The sequence below is a fragment of the Heteronotia binoei genome, chromosome 14, assembly GCF_032191835.1.
Source record: "Heteronotia binoei isolate CCM8104 ecotype False Entrance Well chromosome 14, APGP_CSIRO_Hbin_v1, whole genome shotgun sequence".
Classification (NCBI taxonomy): domain Eukaryota; kingdom Metazoa; phylum Chordata; class Lepidosauria; order Squamata; family Gekkonidae; genus Heteronotia; species Heteronotia binoei.
The window spans coordinates 24,239,792-24,267,122 of record NC_083236.1 but is presented as its reverse complement, the minus strand read 5'-3'; the positions used below and the strand labels follow the sequence as shown (position 1 = coordinate 24,267,122).

General features: G+C 44.7%; 1 protein-coding gene across 2 annotated transcripts in view; it reads right to left on the bottom strand.

Moving 5' to 3' along the window:
• ARHGEF5 (Rho guanine nucleotide exchange factor 5) overlaps window positions 1-27,331 on the bottom strand; it is a 70,841-nt gene that overhangs the window by 42,100 nt on the left and 1,410 nt on the right. Inside the window, exon 1 of one of the 2 annotated variants that reach the window (XM_060254247.1) lies at window positions 5,705-6,032. The exons of the other annotated variant lie outside the window; for it this stretch is intronic. Coding sequence (XP_060110230.1) covers window positions 5,705-5,785 — 81 coding nt within the window. The 5' untranslated portion in view covers window positions 5,786-6,032. Of the gene's footprint in view, window positions 1-5,704; window positions 6,033-27,331 lie in introns of those variants that run through there. 2 annotated transcript variants of the gene reach the window in all.

The following is a 27,331-nucleotide window of genomic DNA, read 5'->3' as shown; positions in this document are numbered from 1 at the left end:
GGGAGCCTTAAAATGCTGGCTACTGATTATCCTGTTATTCCCTAATATTTCTGAGATTTTGGGGACCCCTTACCTGGAATCCTGAATAGCATCCTGAACACCTGAATATATTTTGGAATACCGACAATTTTTGGATAAATATTTGAATCAGAAATATCCAAATGCACATCCCTAGAATAAGCCTCACAAATCAAGCATGGCAGACAGAACTTGGGCATTGCTTCTAATGCAAACCTTTTCAGTTAAGTCATTTAGCTATTTCTTGTTGTGATGAGAAATTATGCACCTTAGAGAATTAGAAAGTTTTGCTGGAAATTGCAACCAATGCTCTTCCCCACCCCACTTAAGTCATAGACATGGTTTAATTATTTATCAAAACACAAGTAGGATGTGCCAAAACGTGCAGTGTTTACACTAGCAAAGTTATGTGTTTATTTAGAATAATCATGTCACGTCTGTCTGGCTATGTGCAGCACTCAAGGCCACAAGCAAGTATTAAAATATTTAACAACAAATCTATTTTCTTTAAATTAAAACAATGAAAATAAATTTAAAAAGTATAAAACTAACGAAAACAAAGTTGGTTTAGCTGCTGCAAGGTGGTAATGGCTCCACAAGTCAAACAACAAGTATCACCACCAAAAATACGCCAGTGTGAAATTCAAATACTCTATGGGGGAAGGAATATTCCTTTAAAAGAGCCCAGAATAAAACAGTCTAGTCTTTATAGCTCTCAGAAGGCCTGAGGGGCAGGAGGGGGGGATCCTGGGGAAGGGAATATAAAAATTCAGCCCTCTGGCTGTTCTTTACCCTGTCCCCACCAATTTTTCTGCCAACCAGCTGGGCACACAGAATGACAGGTAGAGCTCAGCTTGTGACAGGTCGTAGAAAAGAGCAAGATTAATAAAATTTGTGGCAGGGTATGAGCTTTCATGAGTCACTGTTTACTTCTTCAGATATCTGATGTTCTTCAGGAATCTGAAGAAGTGATCAGTGACTCACAAAAGCTCATCATCCCCTGCCGCAAATTTTGTTAGTCTTTCAGGTGCCCCCGGACCCTTGCTCTTTTCTACTGCTACCAACAGACTAAGATGGCTACCCATCTTGTGACAGATAGTTTACAGCAGGGCTTTTCTTCTGGGGGAACACAGTGGAACAGAGTTCCAGAAGCTCTTCAGGAGGAAATATTCTTTTAAAAAAAATGTTTAAAAGTTCGTGAAGGGCACCCATGTGTTTCTCCTTCATTTTTCTTGTGAGAGTCCCAGCACCTCTTTTCCCAGAAAAAAAGCCCTGGTTTACAGTGCTATGCTATGCAGACCTGATTCAGTCTAAACCCATTGAAATCAGTTGGCTTAGACTGGAGCAACTCTGCATAGGATTGCACTACCAAAGATTTTTTTTTTTTAATATGTGTAATCTCTTCACTAAAAACACTGATGCAACTTCACAACAAATAATTAAAACACAAATCAATGAACTAGGGGAAAAGGATTCAGGACTTTTGAAAAATCAAACAAGTTTAAGTAATGGTAGAGAATAAAATGTAGTCATCCTTTTAAAAAGCAAGAAAAAATCTAAAATATGCATTAAAATGCTCACAAACGTAGAGCAAAAAAGGAAGATATAAAATACACATGGATGGTTTCTTCAGGCGAGGTGATATGATCCTATCCGTCTTTAAAGGCCGTTCACTGCCCCTATATCCGGCTCCTTTACAAGATGTAACAAGCCCGGATGAGCAAAGGCCCAGCAAGGATGTCGGAGGGCGCACCCTTTTGATGTCCAAATTGGCTGCAGGCTGCAGTCATTAAAAATTAATCCAAACAACTGCAACTAGTCTGATCAGTGATAAATTTCTAAGACTGCACTGTAGAATTAGCAGCATACAGATTACAACTGATACATGTGATTTTTAAATAGATCTGCAAACAAAGTTACAACAAGACTCTGAATTTTCTGTCATCATGGGCTTGAAGAAAAAACTCTCTTGCAATTTGGAAGAATTCAGCTGGATGACATTGCAGAGATACAATCCTGGCAGATAGGTACAATTTGCATTTCCGTTGTTCAAAGGAGGTACAAAGTTCTGCTCTAAGGTTCACTTCGTTGTCCCATGTTCTTCAGTACATTAAGGAAATGAATGGGCTCTACAGATAGTCTGCATATTTCATCAATTAACACTGGTTTAAAAGAGACTTGCCAGTCATAGCACCAGAAAACTCCTTGATGCCCCTCAGAAATGCTTTTGTCTCAGTTTCCCTCTGGGGCCAAACCACTTTCATTGGTTCTTGACCCCTGAGAAGTTCCGACAAGTCTAAACTTCTTTGGGCAGGTCTATGATGAGAAAATTGTAGACATGTAATGTAAGATCTGACACAAGTTTTGGAATTAAGATGTTTTTGTGCTATCCCATGGTTGTCATGGTGACCATGAACTTCAGAACCACACTTGAAAAGGAGACCTAGGGGGGTGGGTCTGTGGATTAGTGTAAGTGCCTCTAATTTGCATACAGGAGGTCCTAGGTCCTGTCCTTGGCATCTCCAGATAAAAGGACCAGGTAGTAGGTGATATGAAACACCCAAGGCTTTTTTTGTAGCAGGAACTCCTTTGCATAGTAGGCCATGCCCTTCTGATGTAGCCAATCCTCCTGGAACTTACAGGCTCTTAGTACAGGGCCTACTATAAGCTCCAGGAGGACTGGCTACATCAGGAGGGTGTGGCCTAAAATGCAAAGGAGTTTCTGCTACAAAAAAAAAGCCCTGGAAATACCTCTGCATGAGAACCTGGAAAACCACTGCCAATTTGAGTAGACAGCAGTGACCTTGATGGATTAATGGTCTGATTCAGTATACAGCAGCTTCATGTGTATGTCTCTGGCATGTCTCTGAGGAACACACGTAGATGCTCAACACCAAATCTGAGTCCATCTGAAGCTCAGTAAGTGGTACACCAAGTTGCCAGTGGAATGTTCATTTGCCCTATATCCCAAAACCAGGAACATAAAACATCTGGGGAGGGTGATGGAAGCTAACAGGTCACGCTACTCTTCCACAACTTGGAGAGATCTGCCTCTCTGATCTAGCATTCAGAAACAGTACTTTTAGAACTGGTGGTGTGCTGACATAACTATCAGGTTACCAGCCATTCTTCTCTCACCTCCATATCTCCACTGCCCATGACTCAATAAATATGAACACATGGCTGCCTTGTACTGAGACACAATGAGGTCAGCTCTTTCCTATCACCTCAGCCAGAACTCTTTTGTATTACCTGTTACCTTATCCTTTTCACTGGAGATGCTGGGGATTGAATTTGGGACCTTCTGCATGCAAACCAGATGCTCAGTCACTGAGCCCCAGTCCCTTCCCAAGCAGGGATTCATCTCCACTCTTACTATTTATTTATTTGTATACATATTTAAGACATTTTTATTCCACATCTTCAGAGGTCTGCTCTGTATTTAACTGTAATATGGTTTACAATTAAAACGGCATAACAGTATCAAAACAAACCATTCCATAACATAGAATCAACCTATATAAAAACTGTTAAGATAAAACCCTTAATTAAAAGATGGGGTTTGGCCTGGTGCCTGAGGGAAAAGAAGGTAGGTGCCAGGTGAGCCTCAAGGGGAAGGGCATTCCAAAGAAAAGGTGCCACCACAAAAAATGTCCTATCTCTAGTTGACACCTGCCTCACCTGTGGAGGTGGGGGGGTCAGTGAGGTAGATCTTAACTGGTGGGGTTGGATAGTACAGAAGGAGACAGTCCTTCAAGAACCCTACCCCCACCCCCATAATACTTAGGACCTTAAAGATAAGAACCAGCACCTTGAATTGTGCCTAGAAACAGATGGGTAGCTAGTGCAGATCTTTCCATCATAGATAAAATGTGAGCTCTCCCCCCACCCCCAGCAAGTCTCTAGGGAGGTGGCATATAGATTTTCCACCTACAATTCCTGAATATGAAGGCCCACTTTATGCACCCATTCTCTCTGCTTCCTGGAGGGGTCCAAACCCCCCACAACAGCTATGTCACACACCTTTCCTAGAAGCTTGCTCAGATTCAGCATTGATTCCTCCATACCGGAGCAATCCCCCTTCTTGCCAACCAAGGGCCTGCAGTTGTTGTCAACTTAGCTAGCCAGTGGGTGTGAGAAACCCTTTCATTGGCACAGGAAGAACTGACGAAAGTCTGAAGGCTTGTTGCTTAACATGTCTACCCCCTCCACTCCCTTATCAGATCCTGCATGCAGTCTCTAAACGTCTGGCACCAGACCTGACCTTGCTGGCCCAAAGGAAGCAGGCCTTCCAAGGCCATTGTCATAATACTTAGGGTTTCAAACAGTTACGAAGCGACCTTAAACTGACTCAGAACACTGGCCCATCAGGGTTAGTACTCAGACTGGCAGTGCCTTTCCGGGATCTCAGCAGAAGTCTTACCCCTCACCTACCTATCATTTGAACTGGAGGTGCCAGGGGTTGAAGCTGGAACCTTTTACATGCAAAACAGAGGCTCCTCCACTGACCCACAGCCCCTAACGAGCACAGTTCAAACAGTTAAAGCACTTTGTGACACTTATCTTGCTATGATCTTTACACAAGCAACCCTGTAAAGTAGATCAACATACCACTGTGGGAATTCTTTGCAAGCATAATCCCAGCAACACTTGCATTAGATCTGTAAAGCAGGGCTTTCATTATTAGCCTCATTTTGCAGATGTAAGGTTGCCAGTCTCCAGCTAGCACCTGGAGATCCCCCACTATTGCAATAATTCTCCAGATGATCAAGATCAATCCCCCTGGGGAAAAAAATGGCTCCTTTGGAAGGTGGATTCTATGGTGTTATATCCTCCTGAGGTCCCTCCCCTCCCCAAACCCTGCCCTCTCCAGGAACCACCCTCCAAATTTCCAGGTATTTTCCAACCTAGAGATGGCGGCCCTATGCTTAACTAGGCAAGAAACTGCATGAGGAGGAGATTTACTTCCTCCCCACCCACCCCTCATGTTACTTCTAATCAGGGCTTTTTGTAGAAAACAACCAGCAGGAACTTCTTTGCATATTAGTCCACACCCCCTGACACCAAGCCAGCCAGAACTGCATTCCTGTGCATTCCGACTAAAAAAAAAAAAGCCCTGCTTCTAATTGAATCTCATATTGTGTCTCTCAGGAGTCATTTAAGAGGCTAGGCCAGAGAACCAGCCTTGAACAACAGAGCAGAGAAGGAGGGAAGATGCAGTTGGTGAAGACCATACAGGGCTCCACTGCAGTCACTCTGATCCAAACTGGAATTCTCAAGGCTTGCTGTTTCCCTTCCAGTAGTGCTGAAAATTTCCAGCCATGGATCTCCCAGCTTCTTGTCTAGGTTGGTTCTCGTGCTGAAAGGTAAAGACCACCCTGTGAGCAAATGAGGGAAGTTCTGCATCTTGAATTTCCTGTCCCTGTTTAGCCTCTGTGCTACTAGCCTTGCTGGAACAGGCCACAGGCCATCTACTCTTGCCATCTGCCTGTGACTGAGTCACCATGGTTCCCTCCAGCAGTATTGGGGGGTGGGGTGGTAAGGTGCCCCAGGACATGGGGGCTCCCCAGTTTCTACAGAGTGCACAGTTATCTTCTGCATGGAACCTGCCTGCTATTTTTAACTCACATGGTACAAACAGGCAAATTCAAAATCTTAAGACGGGTAGTTTGAAAGTCCACAGTACCTGTTTTGGCAGTCTCCGATGTCTATGCATCCTGTTCTGTGTTCTAGTGTATCCCATTTGCTCTAATCCGATAATGTACATGAGCCAAAAATATTTTTTTTTGTAAAAAAACCCCCAAGCTCTATGCAAACTCCAAAGGGCAGTCCTTTGCCCTTAAGCAAGAGCTCAGCAGCCAGCCCTGCATTACTGAGAGATGGTGTCACCTCCTTGTCTATCACAACCCCTCTAGTTTGGTAGGCGAACGAGAAGAGACTAATCGAATCTGCCTCAGAGGGGTTGGCAGACCAGGCAGGAGGGAAAGAGGTGCTCTTCAGGATCCTGTGCGAAATGCCCGGAGGCAGCCCGGGAAAAAAATATTCAGCTCCAGCAGGATGTTCAAAAGCTACTGTTGCATGGCTCTCCCCCAACTTCCTGCAGCACAAGGCAGGGAAATAAAGAAATCCAGGGCTGTTTGCTCAAAGCGCATTGGCGAGGCACTCCTGCATTGTGCCTAAGCGGAAGCCAGAATGTTGGGCAACTCTGAAGATCTAGTCTAAACACCCGTCTGTGACTAAGTGTAGCTAAAAGCATATTCTTTTGAGAAAAAGAGCTCCTCTCTCCCCCCCCCCCCCCGCCTTTGCTTGTGACATCACTATCAGCTTCAGGAAATTTCAACACACTTAGCTGCAGTCCACGAACAAACACTCACAGCTGCGGGGGGCGGGGGGGAGGGACAGGAAATTAAAAAACCCAACAACTGAAGAATGGGAAACTTTCCCTAGGTGCCATCACCCAGACACTGAGTTGACAATTGGTGCAGCATCAGCACCGGCTGGTCATAAGCAGCACGCAAGGAAATGTCATGGGACCCAATGCCAGCTTCACCACACTGCTTGAACACACAAATATCCTTTGGGGCATTGGTTCCCAACCATTAGATATGGTGGCCCACAAGTCCAAATTTACTTTGTATGGTGACCCATCCCAGGCTGACCCAAGGTCTTTTGGTGCCCTTGGCAAACAGTGACCTTGGCACCCATCTATTCCAGCATTCCATTTTCTATAGTGCCCAACCAAATGTATTGAAAAGCCAACAAGCACCCTGCAAAGGGTGTTACTGCCCTACTGTGAACTCCAAGCGAGTGGAAGTTCATCTCTGGACAAGACCCACTTCCAAGAGGCTTTGTGACCCACTTTTGGGTCCCAACCCACAGGTTGAGAAAGAAGATCCCACCACCAAACAATACACTCTCAACTACCCATAGATCTACCTGGCATGATCTCCTCTCTCTCATACAAAGAGCTTAGGGGAACCATCTCTGCTAGTGGAATGTGATCCCCATAGATACAGAGAGGCTGTTCTAAACCTTACATATTCGCAGCTTGCTTTTCTCCAGGTTTGCCCTATTTTGACTACTTGTGGGCTGTGTGGTAGAGAGATAGCCACAGGTCAACAGATGTCCATTTTTGTAACACATTTGTGTTATGCTGTTGGTTGTCCAGGGGCGTAGCCAGGATTTTAAAAGTCAGGGGCACTCTATAACATCCACTGTTAGGCTTGGCGCTTCTCAGAAGCTTTCTTCTGGCCAAAAAAAAAAAAGAGGGGGGGAAACAGGCTGTGCCCTGGAGCCCCTCTGGAAGCTGGGGGCCCCTGCTCAGAAGTCAGGGGGCAGCGCTCCCACAGGCCTTTCCCCCATGGCTACAGGCCAGCTGTATACTAAGTATTCCTCCTGGTCTTGCTGCATTGCTTTGCATTTATGCCACCCGCTTCAGTATCAGTGAGAAAGACGGATTACAAATGAAATAGCTAGCAGGTATAACAGAGTTGTCCCCTCCTTGTATACAGCATTGCTTCCATGCCAGTCTTAAATGCAAGAAAGGGTGGATGGCATGCACAGAGATTTGGCAGCTCTCTTGTAGTGGCATCTGCCCTTTCGAAATCCTAGGCTGTATTCTGGGATGTTTATACATGTAGCCAGGTGATTTGAGACAAGCACCACAGCCTGTTCCATGGACTTCCTATTGCTCGAACCTGCCCGATCACTTAGATAAGCATCAGAGGCCTTGCTTCAGGTGCTCTCACCTGGAGATTAGCCAGGTGGTGTGATTGGAGATGGGGTTTTCCTGCAGTGATGCCACAGTTTTGGAACACCCAACTCAAGAGATGTTTGCTCAGTGCCTACGCTGCTGTCAGTCAGGTGGAGGCTATTTTCTTCACCTGGGCCCTTCTTTGGTTCTACAAATGAAGCTGTGTTCATTGGGTCCGGCTTGCAAATACTTTGCCATGGCTGTCCCAAACCAATGATTGCTGGCGATTCTGGAGGTGCAGACACAGTGCATTCTAATGCAGCTGAATTTCCGTTCTGTGTGACCCATCATTTTTCATATTATTGCAATGATGAAAGGTCTAAAGTAAATAACTGCAAAGAATTATGCAGCATGACATGGTCTGGAGCCACCACACATCTGCTAGGAAAATGAAAAGTCTAGGGGGAAAACCATTCTGACCTGAATGGCCCAGGATAGCCCCATCTCATCAGATCTATGAGGCTAAGTAGGGCTGGCCCTGATTAGTATTTGGAACGGAGGCCATCAAGGAAGTCCAGGGTTGCTTTTGAAATGTAGACTTTCACGTCATGATTTTCTTAGTGCCAGGTGGTACATGGCATGAACTTTAGTCTGCTTGAACTGTTTTGAAATTTGGTCCCACTTAGAAGCTAATATAGTTTGGATAAAGAAGCATTCGAAACATGATATTGTACCTGGAAGTGCATCATCCTATGGCTTGTGGAATTCTCTTCATCATATCAGCATTGTTCCACTCCTAAAGAAACTGTGCAAGACTCTCAGATTGAAGAGGAAATAATCCCAGCAGGAGTGAGTCTAGTATATATTGGGAGTTACACTTTGGATAATATAATCTGTAATTTCTTTGTTTTTACATTGGGCACATGTTCATACTGTACACTGTATGCTGGTTTTGGACCACAAACCATATGATATGAGCTTGTAGATGGGATAAACATAAACTATTGGGTTTTTTATGTACTTTATTCACATTCTATGAATCTTTATAGTGGTCTGAACAGCAGCTTGTAGTTTTCTTTTTGACTTGACATCAGGATCATGCTGAGCATGACCTTGGAAGATGCTCTTAATCAGCAGGTGTTCCTATAGAAGAACACATTCTTTCCTTCCAATACCTGGTCCCAGGCCACACACAGCACTTTGAATTGTATCTGTATTCAAACCCAGAGTCGGTGCAGATCTTTTAGAACTGGCAGGACATGGTCCTTGTAACTTCTCAGAAATCTTGACCAGAGCAGACTGACCACTGAATTTGCAGGGAAAGTTTCTGGAGGGACTGGTAGCTCTGCCAGTACCAGTCCTGAATAACGACATAGTGCTACTGAAAGCCACTGAGAAGTCCAGGAGAACCATGGTCATGCTTCTTCAGTCTCTTCCCAGTATGGATATCATTAGTGAGAGTATCTAAGGCAGTCTGAGCACTAAAAATGAGTTGGAAACCAGATTAAATTGGCTTTATCTCATCCAAGAATTCCCACCACACAATTCTTTGCACAGGTATCAGGTAGTTACAACCACCTGATTCTTATTTAGATCTTCTTAAGGAGATGCTCTAAGCAGGGGTTGTTTTGTACAAAAATAGGTGGTGGAGCTCATCCAGGGATTGTTAGGCAGCTGCAATACTATTCAATGGACAAGGAGGTGGAACTCTCAGAAAGATTCAGGAGCTGCGCTTCTGTGAGCTCCCACTGAATCTGAGGCCTGGTTCTAAGTAAAATTTCGTCCTTCAGTGAATAATTTCCTACAACCAAGACACAGTTAGACAATCCCCTCTGACTATGGGGGTAAGGATGGAGAACTGACATGACAAGCCACACCTGTCCATGTACAAATCCTTAGGCAACAGTAAATGGAATTTATCCAAGCAGTTGCAACAACAAGGCTGCATTCTGATCACTTTTGTGAAATGAGCTGCAAAAACAACACAGAGAGCTATTGTATGCTGTATACGATGTAAATTTACATCACCAAATATAAGAGTCCCCTCCCTAGCTGGAAAAACTCTGCTGGGTGGCAGTGGCCATACAAAATGGTGGCAATGGAGAAATTTCACTACCACCATTTCCACAGAATGGGCAGAAAGATGCGCCTGCATCACCATATTGGCCTGTGAACATTATTGCACTCAGTTCTCCAAGTAGACCACCTCTGGATTTCCGAGCTGAGCCACGGTACTGAAAGGCTCACCAGCCATGTCATCCAACTCAAAACTTTTGTGTTAAACAGCCACAAAATGCACAGTTCCAAAAGGATATCTGTGCAGGTCAAAAATTCAAGTCATATAAACATTGCAAAGTGATTGATAATGTGAAAAGTAAAGGGAGGGATCCAGGCTCCTCGAGAACCCTTGATTCTTCTCAAGCTTACCCATTTATTCTCCTCCCTGCCAAAGCCATGCTCTGTCTGCAAATTCTGCTGCTTCCCTCCACAGAGTGTTCCCCCCAGTTTCAAAGGGAAAGGAAATCATTCTAGAACATGGGGACACTGTTCCTGACAAGTCATGTCATTTCACTAATGTTATGATAAGGGTGGTGAATGGTGACACATATACAAGGGAAATTCACGGGTGTGTTGCAGCAGTGTGTATAATGTACATACAATTACTTCAAGAAGGGACTGGATAAACATATGAAGCAGAAGTCCATCAGTGGCTATTAGCAACAAGGTATAGATGGAACACTGTCTGGGGCATTAATGCTCTGTATTCTTGGTGCTTGGGGGGCAACAGTGGGAGGGCTTCTGGAATTCTAGCCCCATCGGTGAACCTCCTGATGGCACAGGGGTTTTGACCACTGTGAACACAGAGTCATTGGCCTGATCCAACATGGCTTTTCTTATGTTCTGATGTACAGTTGCATTCCAGTTTGAAATTGTCCTTAACATATTCCTGATCCAGATCCGTCAGCCTCCATCTTTATAAGATCCTATATCTCTACAGAGATTCCAACACTCTTTAAACCTAAAACTGCTGATATTAACAGGGCTCTTCTTGAACTAAACATTTCAGGATTGCTCCTGAGGGACTTTTATTGGATACGTTTTGCCTTAAAGTCATGGCCTATGGCTTTACTGTGTCTTTTAAGTTTTCTGATACCAGTCAATGAATAATAAGTTCTTAGATATCAGGAACTGGTTGGTCATAATGTGAGACAGGATGCTGGACTAGATGGACCACTGGTCTGATCCAGCTCAACTGTTCCTATATTTTTTGTGGGGAAGGGGGGGAAGATGTATGTTTGTGAAAATACCATAAAACAAAATTATATACCACCTGCCAGTGCTCACTCTGCCATCTTGTGGCAACTGTGAACAATTACAAACCTAAAAGACCCTTTTTGAAGAGTGTAAAACAGGGGTGGCCAACAGTAGTTTTCCAGATGTTTTTTTGCCTACAACTCCCATCAGCCCCAGCCAACATGGCCAATGGCTGGAGCTGATGGGAGTTGTAGCCAAAAAACATCTGGAGAGCTACCGTTGGTCACCCCTGGTGTAAAAGACCACCGCCTCCACCCTTGAGAATATTTCCTTAGTGAAATTATTGTGCCGCTTTCAAAATTTCTCAGATGTTTCATCGTTGAAATATCACCAGACTGCAGGCAAAGTTTATTTTAAACAGAATAGCAACACTGCTAGATATATCCTGCTATCAGGATATAAGGATTTATATCTTATAAATGAGAGGAAGGAGTTTTCCACAGTGGTGAGATATTTTTTCCTTATAAACCGTTTTAAAAAGGGGTTTAGATAGATTCATGGTCTCTATGCCTTCTTCTTGGTCATCCAGAGGAACTGGTTGGCCACTGTGTGAGCCACGATGCTGGATTAGATGGCCCACTGGTCTGATCCATCAGGGACCTTTTTTATTTTCTTATGCTAATAGGCAGTAGCTAAACTTGAATTGGGCATGGCAGCCAGTCACACAGCAACTCCTTCAAGTATTTCTCTAGAAAAGATCAAGGAGACCCAGGTGAAACTGCATGCTTATGGAGAGATTATTGCTGATTATGTGAACAAGGAGGTTGTACTCTGTTGTGAGAGACCCACTATATCATAGGGCTGAACCCATACAATTCAGTTGGCAAAACAAGACATGAGCCCTGCATTTGAAGGCAAGACGCTATTACCTAGCTACACCTGGATCCAGATGAGAATTCTACATACCATTTGGCACTAAGAAATCATAACATAAAAATCTACATTTTAAAAGTCATCAGAGTGGGATCTTTTGGCTGCCTGAACACTGGTTCAGTTGGCCATCGGTCTTTCCTTGCTGTTGTGCTTCTGCTATAGGGTCCCTGACACAGAACCAATTGTGATTCCTGACTTGCTATCACTTCCAAGTCAACAGAACCCGCTGCCCTACACACACCCTGAAGTCGTTCTGTACCTGCCTCCCAGACGGTTTGTGTAAGGTCAGTGGAAAAGGGAGCTTTGTGAGCTTTTCCTTCCTTGCTTCTTATTGAAAGGCTCACGAGAGGAAAGAGAGGAAATTGTTTTTTTGGTTTCGCATACAGTATATCCGTTCATTGAAAATATGCACATTTAAAATGTTTTTCTACAGTGGTCTTCGAAAGGGCTCTCCCAAGTGCCCTGAGCCGTCAAGCCCCCCACACACACACACATTTGGGTCCCCCTCACATTCAGAAGAATATACCCTAGAAGCTTGATTAGAGTTGCCAATCTCCAGGTGGTGACCTGAGATCTGGAATTACAACTAGTGTCCAGGTTACAGAGTGTTGGAAGTAAAGGACTTTGCACTGTCTCTTAGCATCAGAGGGGGATTATAGAGAGTCAGAGAGATAGAGGCCAGGACTCTAATCATCCTTCCTCTCTACTACTCTGATGTGTAGATTGCTACTCTCAGGAAAACTTCCTTCCTTCAGGTCTTGACACCTTCTCTCTACACTGTGCTAGCCTTCTCCACCTTGGCACCATGACAGCAGGACATGCTTCCCACATCTACATCCATACTAGTTGGTTCGACTAAGTTAGAATCCTACTCTATTCTGTCCTATCTCTACTCTGTCTAGAATGGAGTTCCTTACAATAAAATACTGATATTAGGTTTGCAAAGATAAAGTGGTGCCGTGTGTAGGGTTGCCAGGTCTGGCTCAGAAAATATCTGGCGACTTTGGGGGTGGAGCCAGGAGCAGGGATGTGACAAGCACAATTGAACTCCGAAGGGAGTTCTGGCCATTACATGTAAAGGGACTGCAATTCTTTAAAATGCCTTCCCTTCATTGGAAATAATAGAGGAGGGGGGCACCTTCTTTTGGGGCTCATAGAATTGGATCCCCTGGTCCAATCTTTTTGAAACTTGGGGGTTTTCTTGAGGAGGAGCACCGGATGCTATGCAGAAAATTTGATGCCTCTACCAAAACAAAAAAACCCAGAGCCCCAGATATCCACAGATTGATTCTCCATTATACCCTATGGGGATCAGTCTCAATAGAGTATAATGGAGCCCCCAGTTAGGGTTGCCAATTCCAATTCAAGAAATATCTGGGGACTTTGGGGGTGGAGCCAGAAGCAAGGTTGTGGCAAGCATTATTGAACTCCAAAGGGAGTTCTGGCCATCACTTTTAAAGGGACTGCACACCTTTTCAATGCCTTCCCTCCATTGGAAATAATGAAGGATAGGGGCACCTCCTTTTGGGGCCCATAGAATTGACCCCCTGGTCCAATCTTTTTGCTACTTGAAGAGAGGCACTGGATGCTATGCTGAAAATTTGGTATCTATACCTCAAAAAACAGCTCCTCCAGAGCTCCAGATTCTTGCAGATCAATTCACCATTATACCCTATGGGAATTGATCTCCATAGGGAATAATGGAGTACCCAGCAGACATTTCCCTCCCCCCCCTCGATTTCTGTTGACCCTGGAACGGGGGGAGGGCCTCCAAACTGGGGGATCCTCTGCCCTCACCTGAGGATTGGCAACCCTACCCCCAGTGGACATTCTCCCCCCTGTTTTCTGATAACCCTGAAGTTGGGGAAGGGCCTCCAAACTAGGGGATCTCCTATCCCCAACTGGAGATTAGCAAGCCTAGCTGTGTGTGACTTTGTTTTTTGTCTGCACACACAAACCAGAGAGGCTCTGTTGCATTATGTGACTTGAACACTCTGCTAACCCAAATAATCCTTTACATAGATCAGTTCCCCGTGGACAAAGCTTGGTTGCTTTGGAAGGTGGAGTCTATGATCCCTCCCCTCCCCAAATCCCACTGAGGTTCCTCCTCTTCCCAAACCCCACCCTCCTCAGGTTCTCCCCCCGCCCCAAGCCAGAGCTGGCTACCCTAATTAGAGCATTGGTGGTCACTGCTGTTCTCCATCCTCTCTTCCTGGCTCTCCCTGGAGACTTAGGCCCCAGAATTGTGTCCCCCTTAAAAACACCCCTCCTGCCCTGCAGCAGCCATGAACGCACCCGCAGATGATGAGAGAAGATTTCTGAAAAAGAAATCTGCTGCCAGACTGGCTTTAAAAAAAGCTACATCATAAAGCTGAAACGAGTACTCATAAATATTTACAATTTGCCAAAATTTCATCTATCAGTCCTAAAAGCAAAATATGAAAGATGAGTAATTTAGTTTTGTCAGAATATCTCAACAGTTTTGTTCCTTGCAGGCATCAGATACGAATTTCCAAAATCTGTCATCGACTGCTAAATAAATACCACGATGTGGTGATCTCTCTTGTACTGTCAACAATCAAATACTGAAGCAAAATCTCAAATATTGGGGAGGGGGGAATGTTGCCAGATGCCAAATACAGGACTGTTTGGCAAATTCTCAGAGAAAAATCCAGTGAAAGCCTCACTTTGGAATCTGCAGCTGCAAAGGAGGCTGTGGATAGCAAATTCCTTTCAACAGATAGAAAGAAACCCCTTATATCCCAGGTTCTGCTTCCAGAAAATTAGAAGAGAGAATGGGTCAACAGCAGTGTTCCCTCTAAGCTGCAGAGTCTTGTGAGCAAAAATTCTGTTTTGTGAGCTACTGGTATTACTGTGAGCGACTGGCCTGAAAGTTGTGAGCAACTGCATAAATTATTGTGCTCTGGGGTCATCCTTCCTGAGCTAAGACAAAAATGTATGAGCTGGAGGCTAAAAATCTGCGAGCTAGCTCACACTAACTCAGCTAAGAGGGAACACTGGTCAACAGTGAGAATTCCATTTCCAGTTTTAGGTGATTAGCCATACATTATGCTCTTGCAATACTTGAAAGTGGAAAAGGGAGGCCACTTCTAACAAATTTTCCCCTTCATATGGTATTCTAGACAACTTTGAGAGGGCAATCTACAGAGATTATTCCTCCAGTTGATCGATTAGAATTCCCACATCTGTTAGAATCATCCCCAACATGTTAGCATCATGTTCTGTTTTTAAATGGAGCCACGCACTGTAGAACGGGGAGAGAAGATTTCCCATGGCTGAGGCCCTAAAGAATGGATCATGTATGATTACACCTTTATTCCATGTACCTCCCAGGGTTGCCAAACTGGTTTGAAACTAGCCTCGCTGGTTAGAATCACCCCTTTGTTAGCTATTTTTAGCCTTGCATCAGCATTCGCTAATGGACTGTTTGAAACTGCATACGTTTACATAAATTAGCACTTGCTGTTTCACTCTGGTCAAGTTCTCCCTAGGCAGATGGGTGAATTCTGTTGCTTCATTATTAGAAAGCCAAATGACCATGAAGCGAAGGCTGGGCTCCATTACGGAGCAAGCCCCACTGAATGCAGTGGGATTGATTTTGGAAATTAGCCAACATGGGATTGGGATGGAACATCTGGCTTTGGAAGCTGGAGAGATCAACATATAATGGGAAGGTAACTTTGTCTGAAGATGGGTTTACAACAAGCAAGGTTTGAGGGCAAAGAGGGGCACCAAGTTTCATTTGAACAGTGGTCTCTGTGGGTTCTCTGCCCCTAGAATGAGACCAGTTCAGCTGCACTTGAACACTTAATCTTTGTATTTATTTCCCATACCTATTTATACCATATTTAATATATTTACTTATACCCAGCCTTTCTCCCCAGAGCAGCTGACATCATTCCCCTCTCCTCCTTTTTATCTTAACAGCGATCCTGCAAAGGAGGGACAGAGAGGGTACAACTTACTGGCCAAGGTCAACAAGCAAGCTTCCGTGGCAGAGTCGAATCTTGGTCTCCCTGGGTCTAACCATTGCACCACATAGACTCTCATTTGTCTTCCACGTGCATATAGGAACTAGACAAAATGTGGTTGAGTCTGGTCCTTCCCCTCCTGCTTCAGGAAAGCCACAAGCAGACTTTCTCTATGGAAAAAGAAATCCTGCAGAATTTAAAAGAACAGCCGCAGGTTTGCTTTGCAGGTTGGGTGGTTGCTATTGTGACAGGCACTCACCAGTGCCGTCCACAGCTGGTCTTTTCTCATTCAAACTGCAACACTTTGAAAATCTGAAGGGTGGTAGGTTTGTGAGGAGGAGGAGGAGGAAGAGGAGGAGACTGGGTTTATACCCCACCCTTCACTTGGAGTCTCCTTCCCTTCCTCTCCCCACAGCAGATACTCTGTGAGGTAGGTGCGGCTGAGAGAGCTCTGAGAAAACTGCTCTTGAGAGAACAGCTCTGAGAGAACTGTGACCGGCCCAAGGTCACCCAGCTGGTTGTGTATGGAGGAATGGGGAATCAAACCCGGTTCCTCAGATTAGAGTCTGTGCTCTTAACCACTACCCCAAACTGGCTCTGGATGAACATTTCCCCCTGCTGTACAGCTTTAGCTTGAGTGTTCACTCTTCTGTAATTCACCAAGGCTTATTTATGTGCATTTATAGCCCTCCGTTTCACCCTATGTGTGAACGGAACCAAAAATAAAGTTAGGTACAACCTAAGCCATTTTTGGGGGGGGAACCTTTGAAATTCCACTGAGTTTAATAGTCTCAGGTAAGAGATCACAGAATTGTGCCTTGCTGTCTGTTAAGTGACATGCATATAATCAGTAGCCATGTTTCCGATTCAGTGGTAGATACAAAATTCACCAGGCTGATTTGATCTTGGAGACAGAAGGAAGGAAGGGAGGGAGGATTTATGTTTGTTGTTTTCTGTTTTATATATCATAACACCGCCATGGTATTAATAAAAGACAGGCAGCCTTTTTAATGAAGCTATAACTATCCAGTGGCCCAATTCATTATTCATAACAATAAGCATTCAGGGCCATTTTACACATCAGTGTTTTGGGCGTACACATAAAGGGTTGGATCAAGTCAGCTTGTCCACTCAGCCACCCCTCCTTACTCTAGCCTCCATCTTGTCCAGGGAGGTCTCACAGCCCATTGCATAGCCTTTTGGGTAGTCAAAAGATATCTCCTCCTTTTTTCACCAGCAACAAAGTTGGTGAGATCCAGCCTCAAATTTTGAAGCTGGACACTTGAAATGTATGAATGTGACAAACACACATTTAAAAATACAGTGGGCTGTAACTTCCTGTTAAGTTGTACCCCTTAGTAGCACACCCGCATGGGTCTGCATACAGAAAACTAGCATATCTAGGAGGAGCATGTCCTCCACATCTAGCTTTCTGCTTGCAAGGAATTTTTTTCTGCAAGAGGGGAATTGCTTGATTCAGTGTTCCTCTATACAAAAACAGCCTTCCCTCCACGTATAAAATGACAACCAGAAGTGGTGACCCGGAAGCTGCACTGCATCACGAACCACAACCCAGTTTGTAAAGTAGGAAGGTTCGTGGTGGTTTGTGGTTTGCAAGGCACCACGAACCTTCATGAACCTCAATTTTCCCGGTTCATGCCCATCCCTAATGATGAACAATTCCATATTTACTTGGAATGGTGTCCCATCCAGGGTTGGCCCAAGTTTTTTTTTAATGCCCTAGGCAAGCTATGACCCTGGCACCCATCTAGTTCAGCATTCCGTTTTCTACAGTGACTATCCAGATGTTTTTGAGAAACCGGCAAACGTTGCAGGGCAAATGAGCACAGCTGCCCCCACTATGAACCCCCCAGTAAGTGGCATTCCGACATACACAGCCTCTGCAGGTTAGAGTCCAGCCTCCAACCACCATCACCTTCTCCATTATTATCTCTAATCCCGCCCTAAGATTTTAAGAAAGTCACTCTAGTAATCATCAGGGCATGTTTTACTTGATCAACGTGTATACAGAGGGAAGGAAAAAAATATCACTAATGTATGTTGTGAAAGAAACTGTTTCCAGGGTGATCTTGGTTTCCAAAATACAAAAGAGAGCAATGGAAAAGGTAGGGGCAGCCATTCGGGAGGGCTGACCCATGATGACCCACTTTCAGAGGCTTCGCTTTGGGGCCTTGACCCACAGGTTGGGAGACACTGCCCTACCCCATGTGGTTAGAGCCCTGCATAACTGAAGTTTGTGTCTTCAAAATTCCCTCAGCATCATCCGCAACATGCGGGGCCTTCTCAGCAGATGCTCCATGCAGAGTCACAGCTCTGGTCCCTGCAGCAACACAGACAAGGCCTGTAATGCTTTATTCCCAGCAACAACAACAAAAGAGGGCAAAACTCAAGTCTGTCCGGCAAAGCCACTCTCTGGTTTCAAACCAGTTCTCTCAGTGGCCCCCTCCATCATGACTGTGGTACATTCAGAAACCACATGATTCATGTTCTGAGGAACTCTTTTTGCCTGGCCTTCACAAATCCCAGTGTCCATTCCTCTGGCTCAGACTTCCAGCACTCAGGTAAGGCAGAAGCAAAAGTACAGTTATGCATGGGTGGGAGTGGATGCTATGCTGGGATTAGGGCTGCCAGCTCCAGGTTGGAGATTTGGGGGTGGAACCTGAGGAGGGCAGGGTTTGGGGAGGGGAGGGACTTCAGTGGATATAATGCCATAGAGTCCACCTTCCAAAGCAGCCATTTTCTGAGGGTGAACCAATCTCTATTGTCTGGAGATAAATTGTAAACCCAGGAGATCTCCAGCTACCACCTAGAGAGTGGCAACTCTTGCTGGAACAGCCAGAGGTGCAAGAGGGGCCTGAACCAGATGTGGCAACCAGTGAAGCAGTGCAGCGATGGGGACATGCAATGCCAGGTCACAGGTAGCTTCTACCAGACAGTACAGTTGAGGACGGGGTGTTTAACCTTATGGCATCCATTTTTTTGGTATCACTTGCATTTTGCATAATGTCTAACATGGCCCTGAGCAACATGACGCTCAATCACATGTCCCCCATGGCTTACCTGCAGATGAACCATTTTAGGTTTGGCATACCGTCAACTATGACGAATGAGTAACAGGCCTGTTTTAACTCTGCTCTTACTCAGCTGTACAAGGTGTGGAGTGAATCATGGCTGTTCTTCCTCAACTAACCTATATAAAGTACTAAATAAGTAAGTGTGAGCAGAAATACATGTTAGGGGAGAATGGAGATGAAATGAAATAAGATTATTTATTGCCACAGATTCTGGCCAATCCAAAAAAGCTTACTCAGTTAAGGTGGATTGACATGTTACAGAGCCCACTGTTAAGTTACCCCCTTTCCCCAGCAATGTGTAATGTCACTGATCCATGTTGTGACAGCACTCCAAGTCGTCCTGCCCCCACAACTAGTGATGTGGGTGGGGAGACAGGCTTCGGGGAAGGGGCTGTGGCTCAGAGGTAGCATGCTTGGCATGCAGAAAGTCCCAGGTTCAGTCCCCAGCATCATCAGTGAAAGGGATCAGTTAAGAGTTAAAAAAAAAAGTTAGGAAATGATAAGAAAGACCTCTGTCTAAGACCCTGGAAAGGCGGTGCCACTCTGCATAGACAATATTGACCTCGATTGTCTATGGTTTGGCTCAATATAAGGCAGTTTCATGTGTGTTCATGAGTGGGAAGCACAGAATGTCACTAAATCAGGACATGGCATCATTAACTTTTTAACTGTAAAATTAACATTAACGCACATATATTGGCCACTGTGTGACACAGAGTGTTGGACTGGATGGGCCATTGGCCTGATCCAACATGGCTTCTCTTATGTTCTTATTAACTATGGGAAGTGAAAAGCAGATCTCAATGTGTGTGTGTGGGGGTGCCATTCTGAGTGACAGCTCATTTCTCTGGGATGGGTAGCAGCTACAGTTCCATGCTGCACAAATCCCACAGAACTCAAAACTGCAACTATATATAATATTATTTCATTCAAGAAGTTACAGACTTCTGATCAGTTCAGTAAAAGAGCATTCATATTTTATTTACTGTGATAAAAATGACCAAGCTGTATCTGGAATGCATCTGAACAATGTACTATATTCGTTTAGAATAAAATCAAATGTAGAAGAAATGATTTCATTATATGTTATACATTTTTGATTTTTAGATTTAGCTTTTAGAAGATTTAGTTTATATGTACAGTTAGAGCGAATATTGTTCTGCCAATGAAATCTGCAAAACAGAAGTTTAGAAAAGAACTGAAATATAGTCAGTATTAGAAAAGAACTGAAATATTGTCACAACTGAAATATAGTCAGTAAAGCAGCCCTGCAGCTAAAAAGCAAGATGTCTTTAGGCTCCTGGGTGAGGAGAAGCAGAAGAAAGAAATAAGAAATGACAGCTAAGAAGTATTAGGTAGACAAATGCAGCTGTCTAACATGGAGTGCAGTCACACAAGCAATTTGGCCTGACATAGTCACCCCTCCCCTCTGGATCAAATGAGCATGATCAAATGGGCACATCTGGCTTCTGTGCCCACTCATCCTTACTTCGCACTAAAAAGACTTCTACATGGATTAAATAGCCACCAGGAAATTCTGGTGGCTACCTTGGCTGAGCGCGTCCATGGTGGGTTTCCAGGCATCTTGCTCAACCAGGCATGCCATGGAAACCCATAAGTGGTGTGATTGTTCCACTCTGCTTCTGGTGTGTCCTTCTCCTCCCACCCTGCCCAACCCCACTTCAACATGCGCTTCAATGCCCCCACAGAACGTGGCCAGGAGCATGTACATGCTTGTCTGCTTCTGTGTACTGCACAGAGGGACTTAGAAGAAAAAGCAACCCAGTCACATGTCTGTAGTTGTAGCATGTGAGCAGTGTGAACAACCAACCACAGGCCCACAGTGCTATTATGCTGGCTTAGCCGATGCTCTCTGGTTGATGCAACACATCCCAAACTCAAGGAGTTTTTAAAAATCCAAGATACTGCTGTGGCAACTGGCCTGTCTGATTGCACCCCTGGAGTCAGACCGTTTGTCTATCAAGAACAGTATTGTCACAGCAGTTTCCCAGGATCTTATGTTCATATCACCCACTATCTGATACTTTGCAAGAACTGTCTATTTATTCCTATTTTCTGTTTCTGTTTATTTAGCTAATTTCTAATCCAAAAAAAGGACCCATCCTTTTATCCAATGACATTTAGTGAGAGATGTTAATTTAACAAAACTTTTTGGAAGTCTTAACGTACAAACCTAAACAGAGTTACACTCTTCTAAGTCCGTTGACTCTGGGTGCTACTCCATTTAGGATTGCACTGTAAGAACATAGTGTTTTCTAGATCACCTTATTTATTAATTTGGTAACTTGTTCCGTGGCGCAAGAGGTTCCATGGCACAGAGTGGTAAAGCTGCAGTACTGCAGTCTGAACTCTCTGCTCACGACCTGAGTTCAATCCCAGCGGAAGTTCGTTTCAGGTAGCCGGCTCAGGTTGACTCAGCCTTCCATCCTTCCAAGGTTGGTAAAATGAGTACCCAGCTTGCTGGGGGGAAAGTATAGATCAGGGGTAGCCAATGGTAGCTCTCCAGATTTTTTTTGCCTACAACTCCCATCAGCCCCAGCCACTGGCCATGCTGGCCGGGGCTGATGGGAGTTGTAGGCAAAAAACATCTGGAGAGCTACCACTGGCCACCCCTGGTGTAGATGACTGGGGAAGGCAATGGCAAACCACCCCGTAAAAGGCCTGCAGTGAAAACTTTGTGAAAGCAATGTCACCCCAGAGTCGGAAACGACTGGTGCTTGCACAGGGGGCTACCTTTACCTTTTTAACTTTCACAAAGAACTCCCATGATTCAGTGACAGAGAGCTGCACTCTGCATGCAGATGGTCCCTGGTTCATATCCAGTTAGAAGAAGCAGAAAGTAGGTGATGTGAAAGACCTCTGCCTGAGACTGTGGAGACTGCTCCAGGCAGAGTATACAGTGCTGATCTTGAAGGACCAGTGGTGTGGTTAGTGTAAAGCAGATTCATTTGTTCACCTGCAAAAGTTTGATGAGACAGGACTTTTCTTTACAGAAGCCATGCTGAATACACTCTGATCTGGATTTCAGTTATAACACAGGTACACCAGAAGAAAGGTCTAATACACTATCTGGTCTATTTAGGGATCATTTCGGCCCACTTTCTGTGATGGATGTTGACAAGATCCTGGGATATGTGAAGGGTGCTACATTTACTCTTGCCCACCCTAGCTGTTAAAATCATGTAAGGTCCACATCAACAAATCATTAGATGCTGTTATAAATCAGTCACTAACTCAAGACACCTTCCCTCAGCCAGTCAAAGAGGCAGTAATCCATTCACAACTTTAAGGACCACCCCTACAGAAAAAAACTATGCGGCCAATTACCACCCAGTCTCTAATCTCTTTGGGCAAAGTGACTGAGAGAGCAGTAAGAGACCAACTCCAAGTCTTTTTGGATAACTTATCTGCTCTAGACCCTTTTCAGTTTGGCTTCAGGTCAAGCTATGGCCACTGTGCTGCAACAAGGATACTAGAGCACTAGCAATTGTGCAGAAAATGGCAAATATTGTTATGTTTACCTGTGTATTTATTGTGTTTTAACTTGTATTTTACTGATGTACATCACCCAGGCTGGGATTAAGCAAATCAAATATTACTACTACTACTACTACTACTACTACTACTACTACTAATAATAATAATAATAATAATAATAGGAGCACCTAGCTAATGAGAAAATGCTAAGGGGGTGGGGACTTAATTGCTGAGGGAAAAGAGGACTAAGGGGTCAGGGGAGAGAAAACAGGTGTAGAAAATTATGCATGGTATGCAGAAAGTGGGTAACAATTACTTTTTCTCCCTGTCTCATAATATTCATACTCCACTGGATGCTCAACGGTTTGGTTGTATTTAAGGGGAGATTAGGTAGATTCATGAAGGACAGAACCATCAGTTACTGTTTATTTGTTTGCTTATTTGTTAGCCACAATGGCTAAATACAACCTCCGGATTCTGAATACCTGTGCTGAGGGAGAATAGGAGACAAGCGGGCTTCAGTCCTTCTGGCAGTACCTAGTTAACCGGCATACTGGGAGCCCAAGGGAAGGTAGATTCAGAGTTGCACCAATGCCACAACATAACATTCGGTGCAAACCTTGAAATGACATCCCTGTGGCAGGGTGATGCTCTAGGATTAACCAAAACTCTGTGGTCAAACCATGTGGGGTGAATCCTAGAGTGTTGCCCTGATGCAGTGACATCACTTCTGGGTTGGATTCCACCCTTCTGTGTCCCTCAGGGGTTGTCAATGCTGGATTGGCAATCCTAATATGACAGTCAAGAAAATAGTCTTACCCTACCATCAGGAATCTATGTTATGGAACAATATCTAGAACATATTAAATGAGTACTTAGCAGTCTAAAAGACTGAAAGTTGTGCCCAACTGCTGGAGCTACATGGGCTATATACATTCTGGTCCACATCCGTAAATGCACCCAGAAGCTTTAAAGGGGCTGGGTGATCATTTCAGTGCTGATGTGGAAGGCCTATCAGTTACAGAAGCCTGAATAGCCCAGACTAGCCCAAGCTTGTCAAGAGCTCAGAAGCTAAACAGGGTGGGCCATGGTTAGTAAGAACATAAGAGAAGCCATGTTAGATCAGGCCAATGGCCCATCCAGTCCAACACTCTGTGTCACACAGTGGCCAAAAAAAATACACACACACACACTGTGGCTAATAGCCACTGATGGACCTCTGCTCCATATTTTTTATCTAACCCCCTCTTGAAGGTAGCTATGCTTGTGGCTGCCAACACCTCTTGTGGCAGTGAATTCCACATGTTAATCACCCTTTGGGTGAAGAAGTACTTCCTTTTATCTGTTTTAACCTGGCTGCTCAGCAATTTCATCGAATGCCCACGAGTTCTTGTATTGTGAGAAAGGGAGAAAAGTACTTCTTTCTCTACTTTCTCCATCCTATGCATTATCTTGTAAACCTCTATCATGTCACCCCGCAGTCGACGTTTCTCCAAGCTAAAGAGCCCTAAGCGTTTCAACCTTTCTTCATAGGGAAAGTGTTCCAGCCCTTTAATCATTCTAATTGCCCTTTTCTGGACTTTCTCCAATGCTATAATATCCTTTTTGAGGTGTGGCGACCAGAACTGCACACAGTACTCCAAATGAGACCGCACCATCGATTTATACAGAGGCATTATGATACTGGCTGATTTGTTTTCAATTCCCTTCCTAATAATTCCCAGCATGGCGTTGGCCTTTTTTATTGCAAACGCACACTGTCTTGACATTTTCAGTGAATTATCTACCATGACCCCAAGATCTCTCTCTTGGTCTGTCTCTGCCAGTTCACATCCCATCAACTTGTATTTGTAGCTGGGATTCTTGGCCCCAATGTGCATTACTTTGCACTTGGCCACATTGAACCGCATCTGCCACGTTGACGCCCACTCACCCAGCCTCAACAGATCCCTTTGGAGTTCCTCATAATCCTCTCTGGTTCTCACCACCCTGAACAATTTAGTGTCATCCGCAAACTTGGCCACTTCGCTGCTCACTCCCAGCTCTAAATCATTTATGAACAAGTTAAAGAGCATGGGACCCAGTACCGAGCCCTGCGGCACCCCACTGCTTACTGTCCTCCACTGCGAAGACTGCCCATTTATACTCACTCTCTGCTTCCTATTACTCAGCCAGTTTTTGATCCACAAGAGGACCTGTCCTTTTACTCCATGACTGTCAAGCTTTCTAAGGAGCCTTTGATGAGGAACTTTATCAAAAGCTTTCTGGAAGTCAAGGTAAACAACATCTATCGGTTCTCCTTTGTCCACATGTTTGTTCACCCCCTCAAAGAAATGTAACAGGTTAGTGAGGCAAGATCTTCCCTTACAGAACCCATGCTGAGTCTTCCTCAATAACCCGTGTTCATCAATGTGCCTACTCATTCTGTCCTTGATAATGGTTTCTACCAACTTTCCCTGTATTGAAGTCAGACTGACTGGCCTGTAATTTCCCGGATCTCCTCTGGAACCCTTTTTAAAGATGGGGGTGACATTTGCTACCTTCCAGTCCTCAGGAACGGAGGCAGATTTCAATGAAAGATTACAGATTTTTGTTAGAAGATCCACAAGTTAAACTTTGAGTTCTTTCAGAACTCTCGGATGTATGCCATCCGGACCCGGTAGGGTTGCCAAGTCCAATTCCAGAAATATCTGGGGACTTTGGGGGTGGAGCCAGGAGACACGGGGGTAGAGCTAGGAGCGGGGGGAGGGGGGAAACGGCGCCAAGGAGCGTGGCAAGCCACCCCATCTTGGAGCGGGCAACGCCGCTGCACTGCTGCCACCTCTTCTCCGCTTCACCGTAGCTGCTCCTCTGAGATGGGCTCACCCAGATTCGCGGCTCACCATGCTCCTGGCCTGCCTCCACCCTCCCCTTCTCTGATTTTACCTCAGAGGCAGAGCAGAGCGGGCAATGCTGCTGCGCTGCTGCCGCTGCGCTGCTGCCGCCTCTTCTCTGCTTCATCTTAGCTGCTCCTCCGAGATGGGCTCAGCCTGAGCCCATCTTGGAGGAGCAGCTACGGTGAAGCGGAGAAGAGACGGCAGCTGCGCAGCGGCATCGCTCACTCCAAGATGGGGCGGCTCGCCACACTCCTTGGCGCCATTTCCACCCCCTCCTCCAGCTTCCGGTTTTTTGGGGAGCGGGGGAAGAAGCTGGAAATCCTGGGGTCCCCAGCCAGGGCGGGAGGGTTGGGAAGCCTAGGACCCGGTGACTTATTAGTTTTTAATTCGTCTATCAGTTGTAGGACCTCCTCTTTTGTCACCTCAATCTGACTCAGGTCTTTCAACACCCCTTCCAAAATTAGTGGTTCTGGGGCGGGCAAAAAGTTCTCATCTTCCACTGTGACGATGGAGGCAAAAAATTCATTCAGCTTCTCAGCTGAATTCATTCAGCTTCCCTATCCTCCTTCAGTAATCCTTTTACCCCATGGTCATCCAAGGGCCCCACTGCCTCCCTGGCTGGTTTCCTTCTTCTAATATATTTGAAGAAATTTTTATTGTTGGTCTTTATGTTTTTTGCAATATGCTCCTCATAGTCCCTTTTTGCCTGCCTGATCACAGTCTTGCAGCCTGTGTTCCCTTTTATTAATCTCACTTGGACTGGTTTTCCACCGCTTAAAGGAGTCCTTCTTACCTTTTATTAGCTTCCATTACTTTGTTTGTTAACCATGCAGGCCTTTTCTTATGCCTGTTTGTGCCTTTCCTAACTTGTGGTATGTATTTTATCTGAGCTTCTAGGATTATAGTTTTAAATAATCTCCAAGCTTCCCCAAGGGCTTTGACCGTATTTACCTTTCCTTTCAGTTTCCTCCTCACATGCCTCCTCATCTTGGATGAGTACTTGGATGGGAGACCTCCAAGGAGCATCAGGGTCATGATGCAGAGGCAGGCAATGGCAAACCACCTCTGTTCGTCTCTTGCCTTGAAAACCCCATGAGGGGGTCACCATAAGACACTTGTGACTTTAAGGCACTTAATTAGTAATTATCAGCTACATACTCCAGTCCTTCTTGCTGGATAAAGGTACTTTTAGGGAAGGTTCTCAGATGTTCTTCTACTTGGTGCAATTCAACTCTAGGACATCCTGGGGGATTTGTTCACAGCTATTCCCTCCTTTCATTTTTGCTCACCTCCAAAATTATTATTAATGCTTTAACTTGTTACCAATGTATTAATTTATTAAATTATAAATCTTTATTCCCCAACAACCAATGAATCTCCTGCTTTCACCCCTTAAATGCTTTGCACAGTTTAAGTTGCACTCTGAGCTTTGGGTTTCATTCTTTCATCTAAAATATTCTAAAACTGCATTGGGTGCCAATCAGGTAGAAAAGCAGGATAAACCTTGAAAAATCATGGAGCTAACCGGGGTCATTTTATAGAAAAAGAGGCGCCTGAGTTCATTAGCACAATTCATTTGCATATGCCACATACCCCTGACATCACCAGAAGGTGTACTAAATGATATCATCTCAGCATCTACCTTAAAATGCTTCTCAAATTATAATTGTCATAATAAAACCTCACTCCCATCATACTTTTTAAAATTACTTTCTCTTAGGTGGCCACAGTGTCATGAGGAAGATTTCCATCTGTCCATTTGATGTTTTCATTATCTTCCCATTTTTTGTAGGGAAAATATTAGAAAGTTTGTCAAATCTTAGCGTTCAGCAAAATTCTCTCAGGAGGTTTGAACAATGGAGTCAGAAGCAAGTATTTGGAGGGGGGGCGAGGGCAAGAAAGAAAGAGCACAATAAAATTTAGATGTTCTGGTGCTCCGCTCCTGTGAGCTCCTGCCCAAAATGAGGCCTG